The sequence below is a fragment of the Sphaerodactylus townsendi genome, linkage group LG01 (genome assembly GCF_021028975.2).
Source record: "Sphaerodactylus townsendi isolate TG3544 linkage group LG01, MPM_Stown_v2.3, whole genome shotgun sequence".
Lineage (NCBI taxonomy): Eukaryota > Metazoa > Chordata > Lepidosauria > Squamata > Sphaerodactylidae > Sphaerodactylus > Sphaerodactylus townsendi.
In genome coordinates, this window is record NC_059425.1 from 96,157,580 (window position 1) to 96,172,720 (window position 15,141).

Genomic DNA, 15,141 nt, shown 5'->3' on the forward strand with positions numbered 1-15,141 from the left:
CACTTAGAATTAGATATAAGTGAACTCCCCAGAAGAGTGGTTTCCAGTTCCGTATATATTCCATAGTCATTAGTGTACTGGACTAGGATCTGAGTGACCCAGGTCTGAATCCCCACTTTGCCATGGGAGTTTGGTGGGTAATCTTGGGCCAGCCACTCTCTTCTCCTAAAATACCACACAGGTTTGTTGTAAGGATAAAAATGGAGGAAAGGAGAAGAGAGTGGGGAGAAAAGTAGGGTATAATTATCTAAATAAAATAAATGAATATATAATACTAAAAGTTTGATGAGAATGAAGCTACCTGTTCTGAGAAAAAACACAATATTTTACTAGTGTAAGAGGTCCACGAGAAGTTTAAGATATATATTCTTACATTATCACTGCCCCCTATATAAAATTGAGAGGCTTGCCTACATCTGTACATTGGAGAAAATTCAATTTCTTAAAGTACTGTGACAATCAAAACCTTACTTACATTGCAACTGAGGTTTGCTTTCAAGAATGCCTACCATTAAGCAAGTGGAACTAATAAATAACTTACTTTGCTTCAAGCATTTCAGGAATTTCAATCAAGAATACATGCTTCTGGAATTTATGTGATTTCATTAAGATATAAAATGATATTAATCAGTATCTTAATTCTTTAACAGCAGAATAGTTTATATGCTATGGAATTAGGCATAAGTGTACACATCAAATAGCTTATGATCAGGGGATCTATCTAGATGGAGCAGGAGGGACAAGCGTCATATCACACCTTGGGCCACTCCCCACTCACCATAAGCAGCGGGGTCACCTCTTTAAAAGACACGAGGAGGATGGACGTTCCCCACGTCACCAGCGCCCACTGCGCAGCTGCCCTTAATTTGCCGCTCTCCCACCTCCTTGCCGCGCAGCAAATTAGGTCCTCTGCAAAGAGCAACATTTTCAAAAACCCCGCGGGTGCCGCGGGGGGTGGGGAACCTCGGCTGTTTACGCACGGCTGATTTGCTCTGACGTGCAGCTTCTGGCCAATCAGGAAACAGGAACCGCCATTTTGTTTAGGGAGGGTGTCCCCGTCAGAAAGTGCTCGGAAATTGAGACGTGTGCACAACAAGAAGTGCCAACATTGCTCTTTTTTGCTCTTTTTTGCTCGAGGTCCACGGTTTTGCAGCTTGGCAAAGTGCCACTGAGCACAGGGTTGTCGGCGGTGTAAACCGAAACTGATTTTTACTTTTGTTTTTCTGCCCAAGCAATTTGCAACGGGTAGTGACGTCAGCATGTGCAGACGTCTCAAAACAATGCGTTCAGCTTATCCAAACCAACTTTTCGGGGCAGCCAATCAAAATGGAGCCCCGCCTTCGGCTGGCTGCAACTCCCACGTGTAAATGACGCACACACGTGCCAGCCAATCAGAACGCTCGATTGCCTCTTTGACTCTTGATGTGGACCCCCGCGCTATTTCCTGAATGGAAAATGAGTGGGGAACAAATGTCTCCGTGGTCAAAAGCCACGGAGGCTTTTCTACGAGGGGTCGCTGTGGGGTTGCACTCAGATGAGGTAAGTGGGGAGTGGCCCCAAATTATTTATTAGGAATATCTGTTTCTTTGAGAAGTCCTCACATTCTACACACTGACTAACACTGAAAACAGTTAAATGGGACCACGGAGGAGGTAAGCCAAATTCCTTTGCTTAATTTTTTTAAAATTACTGTTTGATCTATGGTGAGACATTGCCATTGTTAGCCTGGAGAATTAAAATACCTAGAACAAATACTCTTGAAATACCCTGCTGTTTCTTGACTATATCCAAGAGCAAGCTTTCAATGTTGCTAACAATCTTTCTTCCTGACTACAGAAATATCAGCTTTTGTTCATTCTGTAATCTGACAGAGGACCCCTACTTGTAAAAGCAGAGAAGACATAGAAAAGGGTGTCAGAAATTTCATTTTAACATTTTGAAATATAACAGACTGAAATCCCCTAAGAAGGCCAAAACATTTTTCTTATTTCTCCTATAACTGCTATGAGAGAAATTAGAAAAAACACATACATATTAGCTCTGTTCACAAGTTATTTGTTTCAGTGAGTGTGTAAAGCGCTGTCAAGCTGTGGTTGATTTATGGGAACTTCATAGGGTCTTCAAGGCAAGAGACAAACCATGCCATTGTTTTCAACTCTGCATAGCAACCCTGGAATTACTTGGTGTTCTCCCATCCAAATACTAACCAGGGACAACCCTGCTTAACTTCTGAGATCTGACAAGACTGGGCTAGCCTGGGCCATCCAGGTCAGGGTGTTCACAAGTTATACTGGACAAATACAATCCATTCTCTCTCTGCCTCATAACACTTCTTAACTTATTAGTTTTAAGCAGGTTACTACATTTAAAAAACTAGAACACTTCAGAACAGTTATGAAAATCAATCACAAGTGCATAAAATTTTGCACTTGCAACTGAAAAAGTGGTAGGTCTACTATTATACTAAATTGTTTATTCTAAATTGTTACTAAAAAGTTACTAAAATTGTTTATTTGATGTTGTGATTTTAGTTATCTGTTGATTGCAAGCCGCCCTGAGCCCTTCGGGAGGGCGGGCTATAGACGTGAAATCATAGATAAAATAAATAAATAATATTCTAATAAAAGAGGTAATGTCTCCACTTGATCTATCTTTTGGAGCAAAGGAAAAATTAAAAGATTTCCAGCCTCATTAAAAAGTAAATCCATGTGTGGGTACACTTGATTGTTTTTTGCATGTGTGTTGACTAATTGCATTCAATGTATGTACAGATAAATAGGTGATTGGAACCTCATATTTATTCAAGAACTGATTCCTGGTTTCATTTGTAAAGTGAATGTGCAATGGCTCTTATAAGCGGTGAGTGCACATACACATAAGTTGTATGAGCATTCAGTATAGCACATAAATAGAGCTACTGACAAACTGGAGTAGGGTAACTAGGAAAGAGGAATTTAGATGCTGCCCAGCAGATACCTTTTCTCATCCCACCAAAAGGGTCCTTGTTCGGTTCATAGGGCATTCTTCCCATCATATCTGGCATATTCATTGCCTGCTGATAGGGCGCATTTGGGGTCATGGAGTTTCGCTTTGGAAATGCTGAATCACTTACATCTGAAAAAGGATCATGTACACTAATGGAACTATTCCTAAAGAGAGGGAAGAAAAAGAAGGCATTAATGTTGCTAGAACACAACTGTGTGCATTGTGATATTAAATTAGATAATTTAATAACGAGCCCTCCAATTCTGTAAGTTAATTGCTCTGAAAATCACCAGTTTTACAGTATCAGTAAGCCAATCATTGCCATAAGATATACAGAGCATTTGATGAATTAGAGGACATGCCATTTTTTAAAAATGGGGTACAACAGCAAAAACACCTAGCCTTAAAAGTGGGAACTTCTCACATTAGCTGAAATTAATGTCTCAAAGTAAAGTCAGCTTCACTTCAGCAGTGAGTGAAGATCTCAAGGCAAGACTGAAGATTTGTTGTGAGGGATAGATATTACAAATGGTTTAATCACACCTGGGACTTCACAGTTTCAGTTTCCATGTGAGTACTGTCTGTCACTGGGAATCAGTTCATCACTTGGTGATAGGGAAAAAGGATGTTAAGTGCCATTCACCAGCAGTGATACCATCCAAGAGGTGCCCCTGACATACCATGCAACCAGATACAAATACCATTTTCCATGAAGCTTGGGAAAAGACAATATCCACAAAACAGTATTTTGGCACTAAATCTAGTAATAACAAGAAAGATTTCAAGAAAGGGTCTAAGAAAAATAGCCTGTTGTACCTGCTGCCCTGAATAGGTGTCATCTGTCCATGAGGTGTAGATGCTGGTGTTGGAGGCTTGAGATCGCCTGGCACTTCTGACATGGAATTGCTACTAGTAGATTGAGGGGTCTGCGGACCTTGAAGAGAACCCGAGTTAGCTAGCAAAAACAAAAATGGAAAAGAAAATGTTATATATAGGCTGACACTGGTTGAGGAAGGGAGGCAACTTTTCAGTAGAGCTATCTCTCAATATGCAACAAAGAAATATGTTTGATTCCCTGGATACCCCTTGTACTTAAGACAATGTGTATATTATTAAACATTTTGTTTCTTATATCTAAACTGACTAAACCAGGATGGTCAAAGTTCAGGGAGGGGGGCAGTGTTTGAAAGGGTAGTCAGCTCACAGCTTTACCCTCAAACGTATTACAAAATCTTTGTCTAAAATTCTCACTGTTCAATAACAATCTCACTAGAATATTTAAACCTATAACCCAAAGCAAAGACCAAAGGGACTACTTTTACATTCTTAAAGACTCTCAGTAATATTTCAGGCAATGTTTTATTTCAACAGATGCACACAGGCCACTTCTCATTTTGATAGCATCTAGTTAGTTATGACGCTCAAGTGAGAGAACTTCATGACTAGACACATGTGCAACCATGTTATATGAATTTATTAGTAGCCTGTGTGAATATGGGGACTAGATTCAAACTCTTGTGATAATTTCAAATTGATAAAAATAATTTCAAAATGATCAAAAATTAGAACTAAAAAAGTCAAATAGCATATGATGCTGTTTACCTCAAAATATTAAATGATCACATCTCAGTATATTTCAAACTCAATAACATAGTGTCAACTGCATTTAATCTTATCTCAATTTATAAATTAGATTCATTTACTTCAGGTTTTTTAAAAAGAGAAAACAAATAGTAAACCATTTCTGCAATATTGGTAGAAAAAATAGTATATTTTTTCAGGTCAATTTTTTTTCCTTGCACACAGTCTACTCACATGTGTTTCTGACACAGTAAGAGAAAGGAAAAGAAGACATCAGCTGTGAATTTGTAAATAAATACTTGCTGGTTGCTGTTTTTCAAGGACTAGTTATAATAAACAGCTGCTAAACAGGAGCAAACTACAGAAAATTGTGCCCGGGGCAACCATGGAATTGTAACCCCCCCAAACATCTGACTCCCATCTGGCTGGGGAAGGTGAAATAAAAGTCTGGAAAAATTCTTTAAAAACAGATACGGCAGCGTAACAGCTAACAGTCCCTGGTTTGAATCTCCCTTACCATACACTCATGGTCACAGTGTAGGCACATTGCAGTCTCACCTCATCAAGCAATGCGGCAAATAAGAATACTGACCTACCCTGCAGAATTCCTGTTCACAAGATACAGGAATACACATACACTCTGTATACAGCGTACACTTGATTTTTCTTTGTATGTGCATTGAGTAATTCTCATGTTACAGTCAACTGATGTACAGCTGAACATGCACTACATACAAATCTCACATTTATCCAAATACTGGTCCTCAGTTTCTAGTGTTGCCAGGTCCCTGGTTGGGTAAAGAATCCTCCACCCTCAAGCAGGGGCAGGAGAAACAAAATAAAAAAAGTGGTCTTCAGTCCTGTGGGGTGTTATGTTAAGAAGTTTCTACCAGTAAAAATTTAGATCTGAAAGAAATGTGAGCTGTTTGCTGTTGAGACTGGGTCAGAGCAGCAGCGTTAAGGCAGCTGGGACCCACCCTCATCACATAAAGGGCATGTGTGGAATGGCTCAGAAGAAAAGGATGCTCTCAGGTTATCTTGAAGGCAACAGGAAAAGTGGTTGTTTTCTTGGATCAAATTATTCCAGTTGGATGTAAAGGAGACGACTATAAAATTATTTCAGTTGGATGTAAAGGAGAAGAAGTCAGGAGTGCAGGCTTCCAGCCAGGGATATACTGGAGGGCTGCATCATAGCAAAGAATATACATCAATCCCTCTCTCTCCCTCTCCCTCCCATACACACACACACACACACACAGAGAGAGACAGACACTCAAAGAGAGAACTTGGTGTCATTTCATTTTCAAGCAGTCATTCCAGAGACAATGATCCAAAAGTACTGGTATTTTGGGACTGACTATAGGGTTGCAAACTGGGTCCTTAATATTTCAGCCAACATCTTAAAATCTTCTTAGTAGCTCAAAGCAGGGAGGCAGTTATTCTCCATTCCCAAACTATGCACACTTCTTCCTATCAAATGTTGTTCTTGCTCTCATCTGTAAACTCATTGGGTGACCTCATCTTGTGCCTGGGCTGGAAGCATCATGAAGAAGGTCCCAGGTTCAATCCCTGGCAGCATCTCCAGTTAAAAGGACCAAGCAGCAGGGGATGTGAAAGGCCTTTGCTGAGACCCTGGAAGAGAGCTGTCAATCAGAGCAGATAACACTGATCTTGCTGAACCAATAGTCCAATTCAGTATGAGGCAGCTTTGTTTTATTTATTTTACTTTACTAAATTTAATACCCCACCTGTAACGATTTTACGGTTGGACTGAAATGATTGTAGGTTTGTGTGTCTTTAAACTGAGTGCTCAGTAGGAGGGGGGGGAGTGGCCAGAGAAAGGCAGGTGAGCCATGATTGGTTTGTGTGAGGAGTGCCTGGGTGGGGAAAAGGGGAGACAGAAAAAGAGGGTAGAGTCAGAAAGAAAGAGAGGGAGGTGTGTAAGGGGTGAAGTTGTGTGAGCAAAATCTTGGCTGTGTTTTTACAAGGAGAGAAGGAGAAATTGAAGTTAGTTTTGAGATGTATTAATCTGTGAGGAATATAGAAACTGTCAGAGTTAGGGTGTCAGAACTCTCTCTGAGGAAGAACTGGAGTAAGTCAGAAAAGGACAGAAACTGTATGGGTGTGATGAAGGATGACATAATTTCCTTGTAAGAGTGAAAAGGTTACATTCTAGACCGAGAGAACAGCATAAGGAATAGAGAGAGAAGATGTGAAAAGGGTCAGAATGATTTTATGCTGACTGGAAGTTATTTAAAAGTATTTGGTGCCTCAGATTTTTTTTTATTTTTTGTAAATAATTTTGTTTGAAACCTTGAAATTACCTACCAGTTATAAATAACATCTTATTTTGGCTCAATGAAATATTGGAACTCCTACCTGATTTTTCTTAGTTCTACAAATGCCATCCATTTGCCTTACATCTCGAACATACTACCAAGAAAATAAAATAAAAGGGGAAATAAAAGGGTTTTTGGAATTTTATTCCTGGTGGCAGCCAACAAAATAAAGATACAGAAATAAATGAAAGGAGAAAAAAGAGAGCAAAAGATACAGGACAGAAAAAGAGAGGGAGGAGGCACCAGAGCAGACAAGACTGATCTTGCTGAACCAATAGTCCAGTTCAGTATCAGGCAGCTTCGTTTTATTCATTTTACTTTACTAAATTTAATACCCTGCCCTTCTTGGCGGGTGATGGGATCAGGGTGGTTTACAGAGATAATTTAAAATCAATTCCAAAACCAATTTTCATACCATTATAACAATAACATTTAAAACATAATAAACATATTGATGGTGAAAAAATTTGGCATAGCCTAAAACCCTTTACCCATTTGTACACTGGACCATCACTATGGGGATTGGGAAGATGGGGGTGGGATTCAGGGTCTTTGTATGTATTCAGCTGGCTTTCTTGTACAGTGCAATTGATAGGCAGTTCCCTGGCTCTGCCAGGACATAAACCCAGCAGCCCCGAATCACAACAGCCACCACAATTTCAAACTGCTTGATACTTGTTTATTAGCTCCTTAAGAGACCAACCAGATTTTCTGAAAAGGAGTGCCCTGACTCTTGAAAACTTATCCCCCCTTGCCCAAATCTTGTTGGGGCTACTGGACACAAACCTAGTTGTCCTACTGTGGAGGAACACAACAACCTGCTGAAACTCTGATCAGAAGGGTTTTAAACTGAGTTATGTGGGGGAGGGAGACAGTATTCAAGAAGACAAGAGCTCCCTCACCAATATGACATCCCTTCATATATCTAAACATGGAGACAGGATTCATCAAGTGATAGTCCAAAGGTTATAGAAAGAACTGAGCGAATAGGTCAAGAAGTCAGCAGCAGGAGGGAAAAATCATTAAAGAAGCAGCCAGAGGAAATACCCCATGGTCTTCAATGTCTCTACACCAATGAACAGAGTATGGAAAATAAACAACATTAACTCAAACTCTTAACACAGCAAAACACATATAATAGGTATCACTGAAACCTGGCGAGATGAGTCTCATGATTGGAACGTAAGAATTGAAGGGTATAACCTATTTCAGAGACATAGATCAAATAGGAAAGGAGGAGTAGCATTATACGTAAAAGATTATTACAGCTGTGAGCAGGTCCATGACTTAAATCCTGCAAGCCAGGTTCAGAGCATTTGGGTAAAAACGGGGAGAGAAACAGCACTGATCCCCATGCCAGTCTGAAGAGATGGATGATGCAGTCTAAGAACAGATGACCAAACTTTCAGATAGGAAATAAGCAGTAGTCATGGGAGATTTCAATTATCCGGATATTTGTTGGGATCAAACTCTTTCATGACAATCAGGTCCAACAAATTTCTCATTTGCCTTGTGGCCAATTTCATGGCCCAGAAGATGGAAGAAGCAGCAAGGGGAATCACTATTTTAGATCTGCTCCTAACCAATAATGATGATGTGGAGTGGAAGTGGTAGGATCCTTAGGTTGGAATGATCATTTTCTCCCGGAGTTTGTTATACAGTTTAAGGGGATGCTAAGCGTACTCATACATGCATTCTAGATTTTAAGAAAGCAGATTTTAAGAAAGCAGCTTAGGAATCTACTGGGCATGACCCAGTGGTCAAAAATACTAAAAGAGAAGGCAGTGCATGATGGCTGGGAATTTCTTAAAAGTGAGATCTTGAGGATACAATTTCAAACGGTTCCAATGAATAATGGGAGGTGTCTAAGGAAACCAGGATGGCTGTCTAAAGAACTTTCAACTGAGCTAAGATTTAAAAAGGACATGTACAAGAAATGGAAAAGGGGGGAAATCACCAAAGAGGAATTCAAACAAGGATGTGTCGGGAGAAAGCCAGAAAACCTAAAGCTCACAATGAGCTGAGACTTGCCAGAATGGTTAAAAACAACAAAAAAATTGCTTTTTTTGGTTATGTCCATAGCAAAAGGAAGAAAAAAAGAGTCACTACATGGAGAAGATGGCAAAATGCTAACAGGGGATGGAGAAAAGGCAAAACTACTCAACACCTTCTTTGCCTCAGTCTTTTCCCAAAAAGGAAATAGTGCTCATCCAGGGGAAAATGAAACAGAAGATACAGTAGGAGAAATTCAGCCCAGAATAAATAGTTAGTGCAGGAATACTTGGCTACTTTAAACGAATTCAAATCTCCAGGGTATTAAAAGAACTGGCAGAAGTAATCTCAGAGCCACTTGCTGTAATCTTTGAGAACTCCTGGAGAACAGGAGAAGTCCCAGTGAACTGGAGGAGGGCTAATGTTATCCCCATCGTCAAAAAGGAGGACCCTAATAATTACCATCCAGTCAGCCTGACATCAATATCAGGGAAGATTCTGGAGCAGATATTCTGAAGACACTGACTTGGAAGTAAGTTCCTTCAGTGTTCATGGAGGTTCCAAGTGGTCCCAATCCAGTGCCAGTTCCCTGTGGGTAATATTGCATATTTACTTTTGGCTACTCAGGTAAATTCTGAGTGTGGTTTGTGGCTGTTGGGGAAAAGCACTCCCAAATCATTGCCCATACGGGGGGTAGGGGGACATGGAAAACTTAGATTTTGCCCCAGACTCCATTTTCCCTAGATACACCTCTGGGGAGGGGGCAGTCTCTATGGAGATGGACCACAATTGATGTGACTAGCCCAGGGGTAGGGAACCTGCGGCTCTCCAGATGTTCAGGAACTACAATTCCCATCAGCCCCTACCAGCATGGCCAATTGGCCATGCTGACAGAGGCTGATGGGAATTGTAGTTCCTGAACATCTGGAGAGCCACAGGTTCCCTACCCCTGGACTAGCCAGCTCAAATTTCTTTCATAGGGCCCTAATTATTTGCAATCTACCTTCATAGGGGGCTGGGTCATATCCAAAGACTGGTGATTACCTTGCTGGAATGTTCAGGGACATGCTGTGGGTTCACTTTTAGGTGCTTTGGCTGAGACTGCTCTCCTCCGGATCCTCCATGCTCCTGGAGGTATGGGAGGAGAGGAACAGATCACACCAGAGATTTCCAAGGGTGGGGAGAAGGGGTTGCCAGCAATTCCCCTGATGCGATGTCAGTGTGCCCTGGGGAGGTGAAAAGGGGAAGGAATTCGACAGCAGATGGAGGGCGAGGGATTGATCTGGAGGCAGACTGTGGAGAGACCAGCCATACAGTAACACAGACTGCAGAGGCCACACTAGGCAGGTGGGCGGCGTGGCTGGCACTCCCCCTGCACGCCATTGTGTACTGCATCTCCCAGTAACTGGCCCTGTGGAAGGGCCTTCACCTCCTCTGTCCCTGGGTGAGCACCTCTTGCTTGCCCATCTCAGGGGCATGCTGCAAGGTCAGTCTGAGTAGAGGCGGCTGAACAACCCTGCTCCCTCCATAGTGAGGGAGGGAAGGGGTAGAAGGGCAAAGTCATGAGCAGTTGGTAGCAGCAGAGCCTGAGAAGGTGGGAGGTAGTCAGATGGCGGCTCCAGCTCCTCACTTGCTCAGGGTGTGGGAGGCCAAATGCGTGCCCCCATGTGATCTTCTCAAGTGGCATCCAGGGCTTAAGCCCCCCAGGCCCCCTCCTCATGACACCTATGCTGCTAAATTAGAGTAGAGAATGGGAAAATAATTCAAAAGAGTTGTCTATGAACTTCAACCGAGATACTGATGAAGTAATTCTGAAGGCCTAAGTGTATTTTGAAGGACCACTACATCCCAATAATCTAAATTAATTATTTTATTTCAAAATGATTGCTCTCCTACCTCATTCAAATACTTTATTTAAAATGAACCACCACCATAAAATAAAATACCAGGACTACAAAATTATCATGACTTCACTCTGAACCATTGTTCAGTTTGACTCCAATTAAAATGGCCTACTCCTTATCTCTAGAACCAAATCACTCACTCTAGGGAAAAAAAACCCTTACAGTTCCTGTAGACATGCTCAATTTTATGGTGAGTACCAAGAGAAACAGGAAGTCTAGAACACTGCATCACAAACTTCTTGGTATGAGAACCCACAAGTTCAAATCTACTTGGTATGGTGACCCACTGATTTGTGGTCACATTAATTTTGGACCATAGGTTTTTGACAACCATCACTTTTATACTTTTATACTGCAAGATTGCCTATTTTATAATCATTACTTGAGATACCCAAGCAAAAATTTATTTAACACATCTATTAGTGGAATGTGTTGAAATATTTATTGCACTTCCAAAGTTAGTCACAGTTTATGCAAATGTAAGAACACAACTATCTGATCGCAGCTTGTATCTCCATGAGCTGCAAAAGTTAACCTAGCAGTGTTAGAACAAAGTAAAAAGGCTTTAACAGTTTTATTCACAATAAATTATATTTTGACTAGTATTAGTGTGTTTGAGCTTCCATTTTGTCAACAGTTAAGGCATCTGTTTCACATCCCTGTCAGAATGCATGTCTACTCCAAAGTAAGTATCTTCATTCAACAGGACTTGCTCCCAGGTAAGTAGGCATAGGATGGCCTTGTAAGCAAGCCCAACTAAATTAAATAGCATTTACTTCAGAGAAAACATGCATAAGCAGACAGGAAGCGCGGGGGGGGGGGGGGTTGGCCAGTTCCTCACCTGGACATATGGAGCCAGAGTCCCAGCTTACTTCTGTTCTAAAACGGAGACTGAGAAAGCAAAACATGGGAAAGAGGTTGGGATCCTCTTGGGTTGCTCCCTATTTACCTGAATTCCAAACCTGGAACTCCTTTCTCTTATAATGATAATTTAGAATTGAAGGGTTCCCCCTTATCTCACTCAACTTCAATGGCAGATTTCTCCTCTTAAGAAACACATCCATTTCTAAAAACGAAGCACTTTTTGTATTCTTCTGATCATCAGCTCAGATGTCCAGAGACCCATTCAGTCACATCCCGTCTCTGTCAGTGGCTGCTCTGAGGGGGGGACTGAAGCAGGCAATTTCAGCTTATGAGATACAGGTTTCAAGAGCACATCAAATAGGTGCTTCTTGGATTGAAAGATGAAATAGATTCACATGAGAGGAAGGCACAAGAAGATCATTCCATTCCTCCACCAGCACTACCACAATGATCAAAAGCCCCACCCAACTTTAAAAAGCTAATGTTGCTAGTCCGTTGCTCATGAATCAAAATAGTAGGAAATGAAATGAAGTGCAAGTTTCATGTGTAAAAGATGCTAAGTGCTCATCATTGGACAGGCACCAAGCAGATCCTCACAGCCTCCAGTCTGCATTGGCTCTTTCTTTGAAGAAAATGGAAGAGGTGGGTCCAGAAAACATATATGAACTGTAGCTCTCCCAGCAGTCAGAGACAAGATAGTGAGTCAAGAATAGGGCCTGATGTTTCCCTCCTTGTGGACTGTCAAAGTATAGCCACTTCCGTGAGTTTTGGCCTATGACGCCTCTGAAGCTAGCACATTCAGCACCTTTCACAAACATTATAGTTCAGAGCAGCTTCACCAGCCATCAGGGCTGGAACAATGCAGTTCACCTGAAGTAGGCAGGAATCTACAGAAGGCTCATCTCCTGGCCATTACTAATTCCACCCTCACAGTCACGCCACAACTCACAAGTTGTTTCTAAACCACACTTCAGTAACTGACTGATAAAAAGCAGTTAGGGGGTATTAACATCAAAGGAAATGGGGAAGGGGCAGCCAGCTGTGGTAAGGCAGGCTTGCTTGAGGACATGGAATTGACAGGCCCACGTACTCCCACTGCAGGATCTAGTCTCCATCTCTCTGTCTCTTCCTACCATTTGGCAAGCACCCCAGAGTTCACCTCATCTACCTATTGAGGAGGAAAAGGAGGACAAACAGGTACGCACAATCCTTTCCTGGCATGCAAGCACAGCTACCACATCAGCTTTGCTCACCACAGACTGCTGGCTGGCAGGCTGGCTTGCTATGCCCCACTTTCTCCACCTCAGAGATTCAGTGTGAAATGAGATAGGCCCCAGGCAAGTAGGGAAAGGGAACAGCCACTATTAGTCCATAGGAGCCTGCTGTGACCCATTTCCGAAGCGTTAGTGACCCACACGTGTGTCATGATCCATAGGCTTGGTACTGTTGGTCTAGAACATCCATAGAAGACATTTTCTACATGCTGCTATCATTCATTATGTTTATATACCACCTTTCTGTCAATCCCTTCAAATTTTTCTTCTGATTCTAATTTGTTATACAGATGCTAGGCTTCACAAAGCCCTCTCAGGTGATCTCAAAGATGACACTGAGATACAGGAGGAGGTCTCTAAGGCATGTAAGACTCAACCTGTCTGTTGCTTTAGAAGTCAAAACTAGAATCCTGAATTATCCCCAGAGGACCATAAAAGGCATAGCAGAGATGAGTGTAATGTGCTTCCAAGTAATCTTTAAGGCAGACTTCTGCTTTTTTCATCAACAGTACTTCTCCTTTGACCTCTTTCCTTCAGTGTTATTCTTTGCTGAATGTACTACGAAGATATATATTTACATGCATCAGTGGTGATAACAATTTTCTCATTCATTCTTCTGGTTAGAGAATATTCAACAGGATATTAAAATTATTATGAAGTGGACATGTACACCTGCACTCTTCTGATACTCATTTTGAAAGTTGACTATAACATGAAATTCTTTGAATGATTCCCATTTCTTAATTTTGGCTTTCGAAATAAGTTTCTTGGAGACAACAGTCTGATCAGCTCATCTCCTAAATAAACACAAGAACTGTATTCAAGGTAGCCATTCTACTACAGGGACTGTATACCTTCCTGATATTCAAATCATGATATAGAAATACAATACAAAAATTCCTGCTGCTGTGTGTAAACTTAATTCACTCCAGTAAGGGTCCAGTGAAAAGACTAAAGGACGTGAAGCAGCAATACTTGGGGAGCTGCTAGATGACACCTAAATTTTTCCAGCCGCAAAGCAGGAATTCAAGGTTCTTTATATTAACCATGACTCAAATTCTACTCAGTTGTGGGGAAAGGGAGGAAAGGAGGGAAATGTCTTCTATGTACCAGTATCCCAACCCCCCCCTCCCCCAGTCAGGCTTAAAAAAGAAAGAATGCAACCTCTTGAAACTCCATTAATAAAAGGCCTAATATGCTCTCTAGGATATCCCTACCTTTCCCCAGAAGCTACAAATGTATACTCTAAAGTAAACAATGGAAAGGTTACTGAAGGTTAAGTACATTCACATACTTCAGTCTTAACAGCCAGACACCACGCTGGGAAGATAATTTACACAGCATGAACTCAGTGCCCTAATTCTGACAAGAGTGGGGGAAGCGGTTGGAGGTTTAGCAGGATACGTCACATGTCCACACTGAATGGAGGTCAATCAAAGGGCACCTTTGTTTATAACCCAGACCTCTTTCTCATTTATCTTCCGCCGGGGATTCCCTGGTTGGCTGCATGACAGGTTTTGTGACATCACCTGTCAGCTAATAATAGAACTCAGTCAGCCACCTGCCAGCAAAGATAGATGGGTTTATGGTTACAGATTTACTAATTAAATGACTGGCTTTCACTGTCCTCCCTTCCACTCTCCAACACCTCCCCCGCCTTTCCCACAGCTGCCAAGGAAACCCAGGGAGCAGCTCCTTGGCGCTATCAGATACAACAGAGTCTGAAAATTTTACGTGCTATAATAATCCTTCTGTTGGCATCGTGAACACAGAAATACATGGGATTGCCCTTCTCTTCTCTCTCTCTTTCTCTACTGAAGTAGAAAAGCAATGAATGAATCCACTTATGAAGAACACATGAAACTGCTGTAAAACAAATCAGACCATTTGTCCATTGTCTTTGCTGACTAGCAATGACTCTCCAGGGGCTCAGGTAAAACAGGACTTTCCTAACATCTACTACCTGAGATCTTTCAGCTGGAGATGTCAGGGCCTGAACCCAACACCTTCTGTTCGTAAAGTCTATGCTCTATCCCACTCTTCAAGTTGATTTCTGTTCGTAAAGTCTATGCTCTATCCCACTCTTCAAGTTGATTTCTATCCCACTCTTGAAGAGTGGGATAGAAATCAACTAATTAAACAAACAAACAAAGAAACAAACCTGACAGCAATACTAGGTTGATTCCCCGCTTCAAAAAAGAA

The 15,141-nt window shown here is 41.5% G+C and overlaps 1 protein-coding gene across 1 annotated transcript in view; it reads right to left on the reverse strand.

The window, feature by feature from the left end:
• The window catches only part of ARID1B (AT-rich interaction domain 1B), a 464,069-nt gene that overhangs the window by 15,214 nt on the left and 433,714 nt on the right, over positions 1 to 15,141 (reverse strand). Inside the window, 2 exon segments of the mRNA XM_048488244.1 lie at positions 2,977 to 3,149; positions 3,802 to 3,940. Coding sequence (XP_048344201.1) covers positions 2,977 to 3,149; positions 3,802 to 3,940 — 312 coding nt within the window.